Source organism: Grammomys surdaster, unplaced genomic scaffold (assembly GCF_004785775.1).
Source record: "Grammomys surdaster isolate TR1022 unplaced genomic scaffold, NIH_TR_1.0 136, whole genome shotgun sequence".
Lineage (NCBI taxonomy): Eukaryota > Metazoa > Chordata > Mammalia > Rodentia > Muridae > Grammomys > Grammomys surdaster.
In genome coordinates, this window is record NW_021604594.1 from 7,022,802 (window position 1) to 7,042,560 (window position 19,759).

Sequence of the window (19,759 nt, forward strand, 5' to 3'; positions counted from 1 at the left end):
GATCACCTGCATAGTACCTTGCATGTAGTAGAGTCTCAGTAATTCTTGTATTTATTTTTAGTAGTTTTTATTCTCTCTTAAAAGTAAAATAAATCCTGATACAGTTTATAAACACATCAATACCTTACCTTGCTGGTCCCTTATAACTATTGATTGAATGAAATAATGTGGCTCTTTGGGGAAGATTATTTTTAAATCAATATATTCTAGAACTAGGTCTCATAGAACTTTAAAAAAAATCTTACATCTTTTAGCTATCTCAGTATCAGACACTTATGTTAATGTCAAGAGTTTTAGCTAATTCCAAGCAGCAGAGAATTTTTGTTTGCATATTTAACATTTTAGATAGCTTGGTTTAAGTTTAAACTCTTCTTCTCTACAGCTGGAGAATGTACCTAGTTAGTGACAATGTCTTCAGCAATAACCAGGTAATAAAAAACAGCAACCAGAATTCAAACTGTCTGGATTTGAATTCTTGCACCTGCATATATCAACTGTATGAAGTTGTAGTCACTCTGTCCCTCAGTGTCCCATCTCTGAAATCAAGCTAATAATATCTTGTTTGTTTAGTAGTCTGCTGTAAGGAACAAATGAGTATATATGTGTAGATATGAATATTCATGGGCGTGCATCTCTATATACATCTGTGCGTATTAATATCTGTGCCATGGGTAATATACTTGGTCCACAGTGCAGTGCTATTTTTCTGTATCTGTCTTGGAAGCAAAGCTTTATCATTCTCGCCCTTTATTCAAGTAGCTACCTCCTAGTGCTCATGCTTGCTCAGTAGACCTCTTGGTCTTTTCTATTTTCGTGACACACGGACTGGAAGGAGACTGGGAGATGCTTGGTTGTTGGTTGTGATGGTCAGAGGCAAAGACCTACAAAGTAAGGGGCCACAAAGCTGGGAAAGTGATGTAAAACTTGAACTGCAACTCAGTTTAGTTTCTTTAGAGAAATCTTTGGGAGGTCCATTTTTGGCATCTGTGGCACGTTAAGTTTCTATTTCAGTCCTTGTTGAAGGGACATACCCGACAATGGCATGAGACAAAAGCCCTGCATGGGAGGGAACAGACTCCATCTCCCTCTGTAAATGCTTCCTCGTGTGGGTTGACCAGCTCTCATTTCTGAGTCAGATGCTTTGTTTGTTTCTGTTATGGGACAGAGATGAGGCACCAGGAAGCCTTGGGATTATTGCCTAAAAGGGCCTTCAAGATCACATTTCTAAAGGTCAGAGACGGAGGCAATAATTCCAAGTGTCACTTGGCCCTCAAATGAGCTTTCATTGTGATGGATTATGACATAATCCATTGACATGATAAGGTACCTATTATGTTACGGAGGCGGTTGGCTGAAATAATAGGATTTTTTTTATGATCACAGTGGTGAGTCTTTCACGTATTACTGGCTTCATAGGATAGATAAATATAACTTCTATTTGTCAAGACTCGGAAAACTGTAACTGTGCTGCCAAAGTAGAGTACCTTGCCATGGTGGGTTAATAAACTATACCACCAAAGAAAGGTACCTTGCCTTCCTGAGCATGGTAAATTAACACCGCCAATTGGATGGCCTTTGACACATTTAGGTCTCTGACTTTGTCTCTCCTTCCTGACCTTGAGCAGGAAACCAGCTCTTGCTCTTCCCTTTTCTTCCCTACCCACTTCCTCTACCCCCCTACTGCCTATTTCCCCTTTACATTTCCTTCTCTAAGGAAATGCCTCCTCACTCCAAAAAAGAATTCATCAAAACCAGAGAAGTGTGTAAGTATGTGTGTGTATATGCATGTGTGATTTTAATAGGAAGCTTGATAAATATATATGATATAAAAAAAAACCTCATCAAATATAGTGAAACCCTAGTTTGACTTCATTCATTTATATGAAACTCATGATGAAACTCAGTGCTTTACACACTGGCCTAACAAGGTTCCTGTGTTGCTATGATAATAATCTGTGGATTTCCTGACCAAATAAACTGGAGGAAGAAAGGGCTTATTTTAGCTTACAGGTTACAGTCCACCATCAAGGTAATAAAGACAGGAACCTAAAGACAGGAACTGTAGCAGAGACCATAAAGGAACCCTGATTACTGACTCACTGCCCCGGCTTGCTTGACCTTGAACCACCATCTGCCTAGAGATAGCACTAGGCACAGTGGGCTGGGCCCTCCCACATCAATCAAGAAAAGGCCCTACATACACTACATCCCAATTTGATGGACACAGTTCCTCAATTAAGGCTCCCACTTGTAGTTTGTGGCAAGGTGACAAAAACTAACTGGCAGTTAGTAATTAAAACAACAACCTGTTGAAGTTGGAGAGATAGCTCACTGAATATGGGTGCTTGCTGAGTTTGGATGCCAACACCCACTGAAAAGTTTGCAGAGTACAGTGTGCCTGTAACCCCAGTGTTGGAAGCTGTTGGGTGGCAGGGCAGAGATAGGATGGCCAGAGGTCCTTGGCTGACTAGCATGGAGAGCTTGAGAGGGTTCACAGGGTTCAATGAGAGGCACTACCTCAAATAGCACTGAGTCACAAAGTGACAGAACAGGGTACCTGTCTTCTGTCTCTCACCACTGTCTACAGCTTATCCTTTCAAGTGCACACTCACCAGTCACCCATGCACACACATTTAGAGTCATACAGATTGCTGAATAATTGCAGAAAAGACAAAGATACTCTTGGCAGTCGGCCATGCCCACCTTGCCCAAGGTGTGAACCACCAGTGTCCTTTTGTAGCTGCCTGTCTTCATACTCACACTTAAATCTAAGCTTAAAACACTTTTTAAATCTTAATTAACTGTACTTTACTTAATGACCCCCTTTCCCCTAACACCCAAGGGGGGGGTACTTTGGCATGAAAATGCTCATTATTTCAGTGGTAACCATTTTTCTTTTCCTTCTTTCTTCTTCTTTAATCTCAGCAAGTCTTTGGCTTTTAGAAATATGGAACATTTTCTTGCAGTGTGCAAGGCGTTTTAGCCAAACTTCTCCTAACTCCTAAAGGTGAAAAGAAAGGCTTGCCAGCAGCAGTAGCAAAATCCAGAATAAAATGACAGAGGATCAAAGCGTGAAATAACTTGTGACCAGAAAGAGGGAGGGAAAAGCGTTCTGTGCTTTGTCTTTTATTTCGATCTGCAGAAGCATCTTTGGAAGCATTCTGTCTTGGTGAAGCAGTCCGTAAAAAACAGAAGCAGAGAGTAAGGTGAAGGGATGGTGGAAGCCTGGCTTGTGCAGAAGATCCATCAGTACTTTAAAACAGTCTGTGTTTAACGTGGCAAATTGAGTGTCGTTAAAATGCTAATGAAATGGTAAACAGCTGCTAAGTTTTATGCTAATGAACGGTGCAGGCTAAGTAGTTCTCCAGCCTGTCTATTAGCATAGAGATGTGATTGGGTAAGGAGGATGGCAGAGCATTCTGACCTTCACTGATGGGGCAATCTGTTTGTGAGTTAGTTTCCCCATTGCATTCCATTTGATCTGAGTTTGTTACTACGGAGTGACTTACCAGGCCCTGGGGGCCTCTGTTTTACACACTGGTTTTATCACAGCCACCGTTGAGACTCGTGGATGGAACTCCCTTGCAGAGACCCACAGCCACAGGACAGTTGTGTTTGCTCAGTAGGTAGCTTAGATTGATTCTACCTACTTATTACCCTTCAGACTTAGAATTCTAATAATCATCATGATGATAAATTACTAAAGGCCATTTTCCCTAGCTTTCAATTTAGCTAGGATTTTAAAATAAGTCCTTTCAGATATACCTCTGTGACATTTGATGCAATTATGTAATACATCATCTTGAATCTCCAAGCTTGAAGTTAGCAAGAGAAGTAGCATTACCTGATTAGGAGAGTAGTGTGTAATTAAATGCCAGTGGTGTACACATGTCAGGCCAAACCAGATTATTGAGCATTAGAAAAAAAAGAAAAGAAAGAAAAAAAACTTACTTCCTTCTATACTCTCAGCTGATTTTCTCCACTGAGTCAGCATCTGTATTTCCTACTGGCTGTGGCTGACCTGAGGGCTATTATAGTTAATAGTTCTCTCTCTCTCTCTCTCTCTCTCTCTCTCTCTCTCTCTCTCTCTCTCTCCCCCCTTTCCCTCTCCTTCCCTCTCCCTCTATATGTATATGTATGTATATGTATGTATATGTATGTATATGTATGTATGTATGTATGTATACACACAATCAATCAATCAATCAACCAGATTGCCAATACTATCCACAACTAACTGGTAACATGCTACCATTTTGTTTTATTTTTTGTTTTTTGTTTTGTTTTGTTTTGGAAACTTATTACAAAAGCTAGGTATGATTGAGGCTGGAGCTTCAGTGATTTGGGGACACTGTAAGAGATTGAACACTTAAAGACTATTCTGGTTTGGCCTAGCATGCATACACTACTGGCATTTAATAGAGTTAATAGATAGGGCATTTTTTTCACACTGCTCATTTCTCCTTGAAGCAAATGAAGGATTCTAGGCAATGAAATCTTTGTGCCAGGGGACCTGAGCCCTCATGCACTGCTGGTGGTGAAAGTCTCACACTCTTAAGAATACCCGCAATGTGCCACTGATCCAGGTACCCACGACCTAATAAATGAACATGCGAAATGTGGGACCATTCCCAATGGCTTTCTAATGTATCACTGTGCCTTGACTCTGACGAAAGCATGAATCTCAGGGAAGTGAAGGTAGTCACAAAAGATATGTCATACGGTTTTATTTCAGTGATGTGTTCTGGACAGATGAATCTGTCTGTAAAGAAAACTGATTATTGGTTGTCAGGAGCTAAAGACATTGGATGAAATGGGAAGGGGTTGCTGCTACACGTAGAGTCATGAAAATGTTCTGAATGTGAAGATGATGCCCATTTACCACTCTGAGTGTGCCAAAAAGCTATTGAACTTAAAGGGGGTGAATTATCTTATATGCGATTAGAATACACACATACATACATGCATGCATGCATACATACATGGGACTGTGCAGGTAGCTTGATAAAGTGCATGCCATGCCCTCGTGAGGACTTGAGTTTGATCCCCAGCACCCACATGGAATGTAGCCATGGCAGCACACTCTGGAAGATTACTGTTGCAGTCTCAGCTCAGGGGAGGCAGAGGCAGCAGGATCCTTGACTACAGGTTCCCAAGCCTACCAGATCTGCAAAGCCCCAGTGAAACACATTGACTCAGAAAACAAGGCTGTGGGTTCTGGAGGAATGACATTTGATGCTAACTTCTGGTCTCTACACGCGTGAGTTCACACGAGCATACACATCTACAGAAGTACAAATGTGCACACACAAAGCATGCCAGAATCTGTCTCCCAGAGAGCCAACCAGGCCGACAAATGTTTCTTTACTGTATGACTGGTAATGATCAGGGAGAATGCAAACATCATTCTGAATCACAAAGGCCTACATTAAACCAGATACCAAAGGAAAGAACAGCTAATGTCCTCTATTCAGGGGACAGGTGCCCAAAGAACACAAGGTCATTAGGTGTAAAAATGAAGACATGTTCAGTTCCTGTCCCCGACTCCCCATCTGCAGCTAAACCATAACCTGCCATCTTGTGTTCTCTAGCCTCCCATATCTCGACTTCCTGTTTCCCCTAGAGTAAGAACAACTTTGTGATTATTTTTTAAGACGACAAATTGAGTCATATAACTGTAGCCGGTAACTGCCAAAATCCAAGTTTCCTTCCTTATAAAAACCCTGATAATTATCTCTGATTTGCATAAAACATGCTGCTGGCCACTTACTCTCAATAGTGAAGAGAATTGTGAGAGGCCCCTCCTTTAACCTCCAGCAGCTTATGGTTCCGTGGGTTCTCAAAGGTACCAGGAAGGTTGGACACCAAGGCATTACCATTGTGCCACACCTGATGGTAGAACCTGGTGACAGTGTGTCACCTGACCCTGAGAAACCCTTGGCTTATGCACAGGGAGGCATTCTGCATGTGTCTCAGTCCGTGAAGAGATCCTTTTGGCTGTATTTGCCGGGTGCTTGCTTCCGTGACTCTTGTGTTTTCAGGTCACAGCTCAGCAGCCTTGCATTGGCACTGGGAGCTTCAGAGGGAAATGGATGTCAGAGACTGAATTTGTTCTCTTTTGTTCTTGGCAGGCAGTGCATGCCACACCACCACCCTTCCTGCCCTCGTGCGCACACCCACCCTGATGATGCAGCCTTCGCTGGACATCAAACCGTTCATGTCTTTTCCAGTGGACAGTAGCTCTGCTGTTGGACTCTTTCCAAACTTTAACACAGTGAGTAAATGCATTCATATTTTACTTGTGTCTCCGAAACCTCCTTTCTTTCACTGCCTTCCAGGGTAGACCATAGACGGGCCGAGTCTGTTTCCAAAGGATGTGGTTTAGGTTCTACCATTCAGCTGTACTGTGGAAGATGCGTCACTCAGGGAACTCAGACCAAAAGAGCTGCATGTAGACGTCACTAATGTCTCCACAGATGACATTTGCCTGGTACATTGTCCAATTTTGATAAGCTTTGTGGCAGCTTCACATCTCTTGTTCCTGAGGCGCTCAAAAACACGTTTAGAGACATTGAGACACACTGATTTTTCCAACTTTTACTATAAAGAGACAGCAACAACTATGGGACTTGTTTCTATGGGTGCCTTTTTATTTGGGAGATGTTTTAAATAAAGTATGACTTTCATGTAAACAGTTTTTATTTGGGGGGCTCTTGTGAGTTATTGAATCTAACTCTGACCAAGCAGAAAGATACTAATTTTATATCTACATTTTAGTTATTGGTACTGAGTATAGCTATTCCCCATTATACACACATAATGAATACTAGCACATACTGGCGAGCATATTCACATCAGTCAGCCGACTTCCTTTCAGTTGAATGAAAGACATTTCATAGGCATGCCAAGTAGAGCTGACATCTTTGAGCAGCAGGATTCTGGACAGGTTGGAAACTTCTGGCAGGAGAAAGGTTGAACACTAAGGAGACGACGACATGAATTGCATCGACACCAGAGATGAATACACTCAGTGGGACAGGATGGTGTCTGTGAACAAGGCCATTGTAGATGCTGCCATGATCAAAACAAATAATTGTGTTATCACCAGCACCAGACAGTATGCTCTGGAAGCACTGCCAAATGTCCCCCCTTTACAAACTTATCTTCCACAGAAGTGAAAACAGCAAGAGGGTTTTTCCTCAAGGACTGTAAATAAAATCTGTTGACAAGCCTTCTGTTGGGGCCTAGTGCTGAATAGTAAAGGATCAGACAGCTTGGTGAAGGCTCTGCCTTTGGCTTGGCGAGCAAATGGTTGAAGGTTTCTGTTTTCTTTGGGTTTATTTTCTGGCCAAGGCCAATGGGCTTTTTTTGCTTGGTTTGGTTTTTGTTTTAAGGCACGAAAAGGCTGGTTTCTAGTCTATAGGAGCATGGGAGTAAGATAAATCTGCCCTCTCTTGGCCAGGTGAATTCGTCTGAAGTGAGAGGGTGAGCCTCCCAATGTGAGGTATCAGCCACCTCACAGAGTTTGAATCCAGCCTGCCATGGAATCTGCAGTCATTCCAGACATGATGATGTACCCTTCGGGACATTTGTCTTTCACTCTCCTTGTGTCTGTGGTTGGCAGCACAAGGAGGCTGGTGTTGGTAAGCACCCTGAGTGATGGAGCACACTTAAGGGTGCGAGCCTCTGTTTTTACTTTTTAATGCAAGTCTCACACATGACTATTAGCACAAGCAACACAATACTTTTTTGTTAAATTTCCCCACAGGAATTTATAGCTGCCTTACAAACATGTTCTACTTCAAATAAAGCATTCACACTTCAGGCAAAATGAAAGCTTGATTCTCTGCCCCTGGTCACACTCTACTCCCATACTAGGAATGTGCTGTCAACAGCTGGCATCCACCCTCCCAGCTCCTCCTCAAAGCTGCACATCTAAGATACCTGATTGCAGCTGGTGTTTGCAAGTTCAGATACTCAGTCATGTTCTGTGGGTCACTATTGTCAACTTTCAAACTGTCTTACATGCCATGCGTATAAAGTGACTACTTTAAAAATGTTTTTTAACATAAAAATAAAGTTTGTATTGGCTTATTGATGTTGCATAGAGCTCACTGACAAATCATACTTGTTTATTGTGCATAACAATCTTACGATATACTATATTAATAAAACTCAATGAATGTTCTTTTTATAAAGCTCTTTCACTTCTTAAAAGAAAATAAGCTCTAAGTTTTCAAATACAGATGTTACTTGATTGCCAAAGTGAAGAAAACCTACCAGAGATACTGTAATAAAAGAGATACTGTAGTAAAGCCTACCAGAGATGCTAATTTTTCTCAGTTTACTAAATTCAAGACATGCTACTTCTAGTATTGTATTAAAAATTAAGCCAGTCCTAGTGGACCTCTTTTGTCTTGTGAGCATAGTGGTAAACCTATGCAGTACCAGTGGGGCTAAGGAAGGAAGATCTTTAGTTCAAAGTCAGCTGGGCTCCATAGTGGAGCCCTCTCTCAAAGACACACAGTCATCTCTCTCTCTCTCTCTCTCTCTCTCTCTCTCTCTCTCTCTAACATTTGTGTATGTGTATGTGTGTCTGTCTCTCTCTGTGTATCTCTGTGTCTGTCTTTGTCTGTCTCTGTCTCTCTTGGTGGGTGTGGGTATGGGTGTGTGGGTGTGTCTGAGTTGCAGGTTAAATGACTGTCCTTTTCCCAATTTTTTTTTTTTCTGTCCCAGCACCAAACTCACTTAGGAAATTTTCTAGGAGATTTTCAGAACATCTTTGGCCACTTTCCTAGGGAAATGTTTCTATACTGCTACTAATAATTATACTAAATTGTCATGTATTTGTGATAATTTCTATCCTGTCAGGTAATCAAGCCTCAAAGCATTGACTAGTCAGTGGTTTTCACCCTTATTGTGAAGAGGAGGATCTGGGACTGGAATTACAATCTTCTTACTTTGAAACTCGTGTTCTGGTTCCTCAGGCCCTTGGCTCTTTAGGCCTATGTCACCTCCCACCTCATTCACTGAGAACAAAGCCCAATCAGAAATCTTTCTATGTCTTTGCTGGCCACATGCTAGAAAATTTCCTGCAGAGTCATTAAGTACAAGAGGAAATGACTTTCTCAATATGAAATACAAACTTCTATAACCAGTTCTACTGAAGCAGAATGTATTTGTCCAACAGCTGTAGTAGCCTGTTGGAAAATTTTAAAAGTTACTATCTACTCTTTCTTTGAAAAACACTGAATTATACTTTTACTTTCTTTACAGCCAATACTGTTATTAATAAATATTTAAAATGTTAATAAATGATTAAAAACGTAATCAGCTTTTATCTGGAACGTACCAATTCTACTGCTATACCAAGACCACAGATAAATGTTTTGAAAATTCTAAGCTTTGTTATCTTCTTCAAGTTAGTTTAAAATACATATATTTGGAGCCTGGAGTGATGGCTCTGTGGTTAAGAGCAGTTGCTGCTCTTGCAGAGGACCCAAGTTCAATTCCCAGAACCCATATGAATTGGTGCACAACTGTCTGTAATTACAGCTCTGGTGCTTTCTTTTGGCCTTCACAAACATGTTTATGCATACACATGTAAATAAAAATAAAGTAATTCTTTTTAAAAAGACATAGTCAGGTGTGGTGGTTCACACCTTTAATCTCAGCACTATGGATGCAGAGGCATTCAGATCTCTGTGAGACCAAGGCCAGCCTGATCTATATAGTGACCTACTATATAGATCACCCAGGCCTACATCGTAAGACTGTGCCTCTACAAACAAACAAACATTTAATGTTTTCTCTTTTGTTTATAGTAGAGCAGAATACTGCATGATGAATAAGAATCAAAAATGAATTAATTCTGTCACAGTCTAAGAAACAGAGGTTCTCAATCTTCCTAGTGCTGTAACCCTTTAATACAGTTCTTCCTGTTGTGACCCCCAACTATAAACTATTTTCTTTGCTACTTCATAACTGTAAAACTACTGTTATGGATCATAATGTAAAAATCTGATATGCAGGATATCTGATATGAGACCCCTGTGAAAAGGTTGTTTGACCCCCCCGCAAAGGGGTCCAGACCCACAGGCAGAGAGCCACTGCTCTAAAACAAAACAGCTGCCTTATTGTATGCTGAATTTATACACTGCAGAACCTACGCTTTCCAGCATTCATTTAGAGGTTGTCTTGCCTCACACTCCACAACTGAGAGAATCGTTCCATGCTATATATGATGAATAAGCAGGGAGCTGGAAAGATAAATGGAAGGATAAAGCACTCACTACTTTGGCCTCTGAGGGCACCAGACACACATATGGCACATATACATACATGTAGATAAATGCACATACATACTAAAATAAGTAAATGAATCTTTAAAAAAAAAAAAGAAGAAGAAACAAAAAACATAAGACCCCATCCAGGAAAGCTGAGAAGAGACAAATAAGGAAACTAACTGGCCATCAGGAGGCTGATATTTTAGGCTCCCGATGTCCACAGCTTGGAAAGATCAGCTTCCAGCCTCAGTGGTTAGGCTGCACAGAGGGCTGGTTTGTGTCATTTATAAAGAGAAGACCGTGAAAACACAAACATCAATTCTCTTTAAGGTTTTGACCTTCATAGCCAAGACCCAGTAGGCTTTTCTGCCTGGCTACACACTGGTGCTCATTTCTGCCACTGCCGCGGCAATGTTTGTCTTTCAGAAGCAGCTTCCTTGGGATCAAGTCTCCTGTCTGCGTCGTCCCATCTGCTGACTTCAGTTTTCTTGCTTATACCCACAGACTGAATCATCTCACTAACCTGCTTCAATCAATGTTTAACCTGTTCTCAATTTATTAAAATTTATATTTGGGGGGATTATAAATACATTTTTTTCTTTCTCTTAACTTCTTCCAAACCCTCACATATACCCTGCCTGCTCTCTTAACTCTATAGCCTCGTTTTTCACTAATGGTTACTACATGCATATGTATGTGTGTATATTCATATATATTCCTAAATGTAACCTGACCTAACCTGAGACTTCCAACCTCCAGGAGCATGACAACATGAAGTCCTGCTGTCAAACGATGAAGTTTGTGGTATTTTGCTTTGAGCTCAGATCAGATATGTTCCCCACTTACTTGAGCATATGTATTGGTAGATAAAGTCTCATTGAAGAAGTAATATTCTGCATATAGGGACAGATGTGTTAACATTCCTCTCCAGAGCTCTACCTGGAGACCACAACCATCCCTCAGTGTCTCTGTGGATTGACAGGTGTTTTATTAGCCTGTTTATATGAAATTCTTCTCAGGCCCTGCTACGTTTCTGCTACTCTTCCAGGAAACCGCAGGTACAACTGCTGTCTTATTGCAAGATGCTCAAGATCCTTATTATTTAGGGGAAAAAAATCTGATCTCACTACTTACCTTGAAATTATTTTTTTCCCAACACATGATCAAATGTGTGGAGCAGAATAAAGATGATTCCAGAGTATAGAGTCTCAAGCCACTGTGTGATTGTCTGAGTCATGCATGACAAGCTGTGAGATCACCAATGCGATTAGTAAGTCACCTTATCATCCCAGCCCCCCTGCCAGTCTGAATCCTTCACAGCCTGGAAATATCAACAAGCACTCAGAGTCTCTCTTAGAATAGAAATAATGCCATTATCAACTGGTGCCGAGAAACAGAAATCAAAAATTAAAATCACATTCACTTTGCTATGAGTAGATGCTTATTACTCAGGCGATGTCATTGTAAGACACCCTGAAATCATCACCTAGGACCCTGAAGTTTTTCACCTGCTTCTAATACTTTCATCTATTGAGTAAATCCTTATTTCTACGTTCAAGTACATATTTCTCTTTTGTTCTTGTATAGTGGAATGCTTCAGCTGGTGTAACCCAAAGCGAATCTTTGCTCTTTGGGTCTGATTTTTATACTCTAACAGTGCTTGCTACCATTAATAAGTTATGTATTTAATATTTTATAGATGCTAGTATGTCTAACTAACTACACTTATGCCTTATCCCTGCCTAATTAAAAATGTGGTTGAAATTTTATTTTTGATCATAACTTTAAACTATATTAAAGAGTCTTCCTCTTATATATATTCTGAAGAGGTATATGATACATGATATGTCACATAGATATATATCACATAAATCATATGATATTATATATCTCATATATGATGTGTCATATAACATACATACACACACATATATGTCACCCACATTATACACACACACACATTTTTCTAGACAGAGTTTCTCTGTGTAGCCTTGGCTGTTCTAGAACTCCGTCCATAGACCAGGCTGGCCTTGAACTCATAAAGATCTTCCTGCCTCTGCCCCCAACTCCCACTTCAGGAGTGCTGGAATTAAAAGCCTGAGCCACCACTGGCTTTGAGATGTGTGACATTAAGATACACTGAGATGAAGTCTTCTGCAGATACTCAGAATCACTTGGAAGAGGTAGAAATTGTTGCCCACTATGGGGCTTAGAACATTCATCAATAATACTTCTGAGATGATCACAAAAAATTATGTTTATAGCAGACCTGGAGGGATGGCTTGACAGTGTGTGTTGCTGTTGCAGAGAATCTGAGTTTATTTCTCACTAACATCGGGCGGCTCACAAGCCTGTCACTCCAGGTTCAGGGACTCCACTGCCCTTTTCTGGCCTCTGCCAGACACCTGCACTTATGTGCACATACCCACACACAGATATACACACATAGTTAGAAATAAATCTTCAAGGAAAACAGAGAAAACTTTTAAAATGTGATAAAGAGCTAACAACATTTTTTATACAAATATTTAGCCACAGGAACGTATGTCTAGAAAATATTGCATCCCCACAAAATTTGACACAGGAAAAAAAAAAAACACATAGACATGATCATTGGGGAAAAGATGTAACTTCACAGTGACAACACACACAGTTGTTTTCCTGCCCCCTCAGATCACCACATGCCATTTGTACTCGTATCCTTTGCCTCAGTCAGGAGCCTCAAAATTTGTACTAAAGACCCCATGCTACGTATGTATAAAGGATGCATCTATGAAAGGGGCTCAGTTTATTTGCCTTATCTAAGTCATTGGTTAAGGCACCCACTCACAACCACTTCCTGCATGTCTTGAGCAGAGGTTAAGTTGACAAATAGCTCTTCCCTGGCAGGAATTCACCAAATGGTCCCTGCAGATTCTGATTAGATTTTGATGGTCCCTATGAGGTGTGGAGAGTCTAGGAAGAGACCTCTGCAGCTCCAACCTGCTGTGTCCTCCTCCCATGCCCCTTTTGTTACCCCAGTCTCAGCCTCACGTGCTCTGGGCTGAATCTTGGGTGCTAGGGTTTCAAGGATTATGTGTACTTGGAGGGTTCACTAGATTTTTCTGGCAAGATAGGTTCTCAGCCTTGGCACTGCCCCAGGTCAGCATTTTTCAAGAGAAGAGTCACCTTGGAAAGAGTGTCTACATGGCCCATTTTCTTTAAAACTTTATTTTCAACTCATATTCTCAGTGTATTCTTATAATTAGGAAAAGAAGAAACCTCCAGCCTTGTTCTTTTTAAAAATACATTTTATTAATTTGGGAATTTTATGCAATGTAATTTCATCGTATTTGCCCTGCTCTTCCCCTAATACCCCTGTCTGTATGTACGTGTATACACACACACACACACACACACACACATATATATATATAGTCCAATTTGCACTGTTCATGTAATTCAGGATGTGGGACCATCCACTGGAATATGATCCGTGTACCAGAAGCCACTTAAAGAAAATGGCTTCTCTTCTAGAAGCGATCAGCTTTGTGTAGCACCACAGTTAGGGGTGCAAGCTCCAGAATCCCTTCCACTTCCATACTGGAATATGAGTTGCCCTGATCTTGTGCCTGTCACATGTAGACAACCACAGCTGCTGTGTGTCTATGAGCACAGATGTCCTGTTATGTCCAGAAAATAGCTTTTCACACTGCTCTTCTGAGCCTTAGCTCTTACAGTCTGTCTAGGGACCTGTTCAGTGGTCCCTGAGCCTTGCAGCAGGCAGCAGGGTGGGAGTAGGGGAGAGAGTTTGAAATGAATGTCTTATTTGTGGCTGAGCACTCCATCAACATGTACTGCCTCAACTTTGACCGGTGCATTAACCATGGTCTACTGCACTGAGAAACCTCTCTGATGAGATCTAAGAGGTGCACCGACCTATGGGTGTAGCAATCCAGTGTTAGAGAGCATTTGGATACTTATATCCATTTAGCGGAATAATAGTGGCAGGCTCATTTGTGATGCCTGTCAGCTCTCCAACCAAAAACCAAGTTCCCAAGAACCAAAGTTCTTTGTAACTTTAATTTTTCAAACCTTTGTTTGTTTGTTTGTTTGTTTGTTTTTCGAGACAGGGTTTCTCTATGTATATCTGGCTGTCCTGGAACTCACTCTAGACCAGACTGGCCTCAAACTCAGAAATCGGCCTGCCTCTACCTCCCAAGTGCTGGGATTAAAGGCGTGCACCACCACTGTCCAACCAAACCCTATTTTTTAATGCTGGTTCTTAAACACGGTTCTTGTCTAGCTTTACAGTATTTCTTCCTGTAATTTAAATGTACGCTTACATGCATTTCCTCCTGAAGAGCAAGTCTTAAATCCAACTAGAAAGTGGTCAGCTACTAGCTGGTCTCAGTCATTGAGCCTTTGTGTGCCTGTGACAGACAGACTGGAAAACCTCAATAAGAAAGTGGAGAAATATTGATACGTAAAACATTCTCTAGAGCCCAGAAAAGGGTTTTCTAAGTCGCTCAGTGATTGGTTGTGGCAGCTCCCAAAAAGCTTGGGAGCTGATCTAATAACGTGAGTTTTTTGTTGTTGTTGTTTGTTTGTTGCTTTTTCTCATTCTTTTTTTTCTGTCTTTTCCTCCTTGATTCTCGTGCTCGGAATTAAGCATTAAGTCTCTTTGCAGACGAGCAGTACGCTGTGGAATATTCCAGTCTCTTTGCTTTTATGGCTGCTTTGAGGGTGCTAAAGATGAATTGGAGTGCTATTTAGCAATCTGTGGAGTTAAAACACATCTGCAAGCTTAGTAGGAATCTTGGGGAAAAGCTTGTTCACAAATTGAGCTTTCACTGTAGGTTTTTATAACTTCCTTTTTATGTTCAGATGCTTGAAACAAAATGACAAATAGCATAAGTTATATGAACAACACCTCATTTCTGTGGAACTCAGAATTGTGGGGTGTTAGCGCGTTCAAAGCTATCCAACAGTTAATTGTTTTAATGTGCTCATATATGAAATAGGCTACCTATGTCACTGATTGAACACTTTGTGGACCAGAAGATGGAAAGCTAGAACTGAGAATCCTTGTTTCTTCCAGTAGAGTGGGCTAGACCTGAAAAGAATGAGATAAGCAAGGGCTAGCCTCCACACTCACCTAAGCTGAGTTGAAGCACATATATTTCTCACAGCATTTTTCACATGGGGCAGAATTTTAAGTGCCTAACAAATCCTCCCAAAGCCAAGTAGAGAGGCCTCCCTTGCACACGGAGTGTTCAGAAGACAGGTTTGTCTAGTCGGCCGCAGCCTGGTCTCTGGTGAGCAGATCCTAGAGTCAAGTGAAGCTCTACGTTGTGCTTCTCCCGAAAGCAGAGGAAGCTAGCAGTCACAGATAGGATAGACAGTCACTGCCGTGTGTCCTTTACAAGGTTAACTTGTCCATAATTCATTATATTCCACCTCTTGGAGAAGCCATCTTCAACCCAAGGAGTGACTCCACATGACTGACTCCGTAGGAAGGCACGAGTCCAGGTCACGCTGGCCTGGAAGGCAGAGTCTATGTGGGAGCAAGGAGGGAGAGGGCTCTGCTTCTTTCCAAGCAGAACATGGAAATAAGCTTGAGAAGGTCATATTATGTCATTTTTCTCTATCTTAAAACTAGACATGATGATATCTTCCTTTCCAAATCATTATATAATGAAAGTTTTGTTGATTATATTCATAGAGAACTGAGTATGGTTGAGTATTTAGGAAACTTCTAGAGTTCATTAAATTTGGTTTTTCTTTTGGTAGAGAACAAAATGCTATGTAGCATATTTCAATAATATTTTGAATTATTTAAAATACTTTTTACATATTAGATCCTTACAAAGCGACTCAACATAGCAAGGCAGTATTTTTAAATATAATCATACTTTATATGAATATTTGAATCCCTTTGATCCCTTTAACTGTGGTGAATAAATAATGTTCACCACTGGAGCTGACTTTGTGCATTAGAGAAACCCTAATTATCATAGATACTAATTGTATGCATGTGGCCAAGAACCTGAGCTTTTGAAATGAATGCTCTAGTTTAAAGCTGTGTACCTGGTTTCACGGTATGTTCAGCTGAATGAGATAATGGCAGACCATTACAGACCAGAATCACCTAACTTCCTCCAAGTAGTAAAGATGGTCACCAGTGAATTCAGAAAAGGCTGGGGAAGGGATCTACTCAGGTTGGGGAGAAAAAAATATACAATTAATTTGATTGTACTCTGTCTTTCTTTAAAATTACTTGGGAAGCCGAGAGCTGTTTACCTGTGAGACTTTGCCATTGATCCCTAAGATGATGATGCTTTCAGTTATAACTTAAAGATAGTTTTGGTCCTTTGAACCTTTGGTCCACATTGTTCATTAGTGAAACTGTAACTAGGCCCATGGCCACTTAAGAAGTGATTTAACTCAGTCCAGAAAAGTCAACATACTGGGTTATCCTTCCCATCCTGACAGTGAAGTTTTATTCTGAGAACTCTCTCATCCCTCTCTCTACTTTTACCTAATGCACCTCCCTCTCCTGCTTTCCATCTCTAGACACATTCTTTCCTGAATTGAAATCACTTACCAAAACTCTGAGTAATTACAACTCACTAGGTTCCATCATAAGTGTGATACAGACCTTTAGGGTAAGTACATGTGCATGACAATTTTTCCTCAGAAGAAAAATATCAGCTTAAATAAAATTTTATCAGGGAGATATGTACTAGTAGAAGCAACAGAAAAATGCATCAGTCTTCGGACTTTTGTAAGTTAAAATGGATATATTTTTTAAATCAGTTATTTCAAAAATGAAACTTTTTAGAAAGACAGTATGTACCACACAGCTGATGAGTCCTGGCGCAATCAGACCCTCCATTGTCTTCGGAGAGAGCAGCCGTCTCCCAGGCCTGGCCCCCATAATGGATGAGCAGCTCTCGTGACCCCCAGATGTGGAGTTCTTTGAAGCTACACGTCTGGGGAACAGTCCTTTTGTTACGGTGCAAGAGTAATATCAGAATTTCCTGGGAGTGGGTCATCACAGGAAATTATCAGCAATTCATAGACTTTCCTTTTTGCGTTCACTTCAGCCTCAGGGGTAATCACAAAAGATTACAGTCTCCGTTTCAGCTTTCACATCTCTGAGATATTCTTCTCTGCTGAGAACATGATTGGTTCCCAGAGGACAGCTTTTAACCCTAGCTGTAGGAGGGCTGGTCAAAACTCAAGTATTTTGATAACTGCCAGTCATTGAGACTGTGGATGATTTTGTTGTCTGGTAAGTATTTTGTGATTCCTTAACAATTATACAAAATATTTTAATGAAGGGAGTTATATTACCAGGAACAGGTATTTGACCAATTTTAGATCATGTTAGAAGTGATGGGAGAGGCATAACAGTCAATAAAATTTTCAGAACAGTGTCATGAGGACCAAAGGACCAAGCATCCTGAAAGAACTAATTTCAGAAAATGAAAAAATAAATAAATAAATTTAGGACCATTTCTGAAAATCTTCCTACTGCATGGATATATTCTAAATACCCTTTTGCTTAAAATGTTAAGTTTTTGGTTTTGGTTTTGGTTTATTTTACTAGTTGTGTAGCCCAGGCTAGCCTTGGACTCCTGACAATCACCCTTCCTGTATCACCCACGTGCTGGGATCACAGGCATGTGACACCATGCCCCAACTGAAATGATAAGTCGTTTGTTATTGAGAGACACTTTCTGTGTTTCTTGACAACTTACCACGTTGTCCATGTAGTATTTTCTTTCTTTCTTGGGCCTAGTTATGGTTTCACTAATGAACAACATGGACCAAAGGTTCAAAGGACCAAAACTATCTTTAAGTTATAACTGAAAGCATCATCATCTTAGGGATCAATTGCTGTTGTCTGTGTAATCCACAGGGTGTGCACCATATTCATCCCCATGTGGAAGCCAGGCGTAGACATCGGGTGTCTTTGGAACAGTCTCAAACTGAACCTGCTGCTCATCAACTAGCCAGTGGGCTAGCAAGCTTGACAGCTCTGCGTATCAGTTCCCACTCCAGTGCTGCGGTCGACAGGCACATTACACCATGCCTCGTTACTTTACATGCGTGTTAGGGATCTGAACTCAGTAGTCACTAAGCCACCTTCCAACCCCGTTTCTGGTTTTTTTGGATTAGAAAATGTCGATGCCCTATCTGTGTGAGCAAACTGGATGGATTAGTAATGTGGTGACTGTGTTCTTTGGAACCACTGTCCCCTATTTCGTGATGGCTCTATTTAGAGAGAAGGCTTCATGTATATCTGAAGTAAGTTTGGATAATAAATTTTCTTTTCCTGGAAATAACCATATTCCCTTACAAACTTAAAAAAAAAAAACCAAGATGGTTCTATTTAAAAACTACTTTTGGATTGAACTACTTGCTTCTTTGCATTCATGTAAAATAATTCGAGTCAAATGAACAAATTTTGAATGTCAAGCTATACAATTAACAAAGCTTTATTCAATAAAGCAATTATCACCGTTGCAAGCAAAGTGGGGCATTTATCACAGCTCTTTATTTTCCCTTACAACCATTGTATAATTTTATAACATAAATGGAAAAACAAACTTGAACCAGAGGTGTTTTCTATTGAAGCGAGCTGGTGAGCGCCTTTCGCCACACAAAGGGATAATAGAGACAGGGACACACAATAGAAAATAGTTTTGATAGTCCATGTCCGTAAAACCACTCAGGGATTATTTGGCAATTAAAATCCTAAAACATTCCATTTGACAAGGTGAGACTGCAAGGAGCTACAGGATAGTCAGTTCTGAGAGTGTGCTCCTTTGTTCACAGTCCGAGAAAGGAGCAGGCAATATTAAAGTTAGTGCACAGGAGGCTCCAGTGCCAGTGGTTTTCGATGAGCCATCAAGAGAGTTTGGATGTGAGATGTCTGCCACAGGCTCGTGTGTTGAATGCTTGCTCCTCAACTGGTGATACAGTTTTGAAAGGCTCTTGAAAATTTAGGAAGTGTACGTAGCCCTTGTTGGCGAAGGTCACGGGAAGAGGGTGTCGATGGTCATAGCTAGTCTTCAGTCACATCCCCTCCTCTCCTTCCTGCCCTCTGGAAAGGTACGAAATGTGTGGCGTGTTGTCATATTACCATTTTGGCTTCGTTGTTAATCTGAGATTCACTAAAAGGAAGGAAGGAATAGAAAATAGATAAAATTTAACTGGCATCTTAGTTTCTGTCTGCTCGATCTTGCAACAGTAGTATATTTTCTCTTCATGGAAGCGGTTTGTGCAGGCTGGTCTACCTGCTTCAACTAGAAGTTCTCTTTTGTTGTGTTGTATTGAACTATCAGTTAGGATTCTGTTTAGACAGGGGATTCTCAAAGCAGAGTTAGACAGAGAAGCATGCCGGGTATGGTGGCATTTGGCTTTAGTTCCAGCATTGCACTTACAAGGAGGTAAAGACTGCATCTCTCTCTCTCTCTCTCTCT

General features: G+C 40.8%; 1 protein-coding gene across 3 annotated transcripts in view; it reads left to right on the forward strand.

Moving 5' to 3' along the window:
* The window catches only part of Znf385b (zinc finger protein 385B), a 271,044-nt gene that overhangs the window by 174,096 nt on the left and 77,189 nt on the right, over positions 1-19,759 (forward strand). For all 3 annotated transcript variants that reach the window (XM_028762913.1, XM_028762914.1, XM_028762915.1), the window contains exon 2: positions 6,132-6,274. In XM_028762913.1, the coding sequence (XP_028618746.1) occupies positions 6,132-6,274 (143 nt within the window). The remainder of the gene's footprint in view (positions 1-6,131; positions 6,275-19,759) is intronic.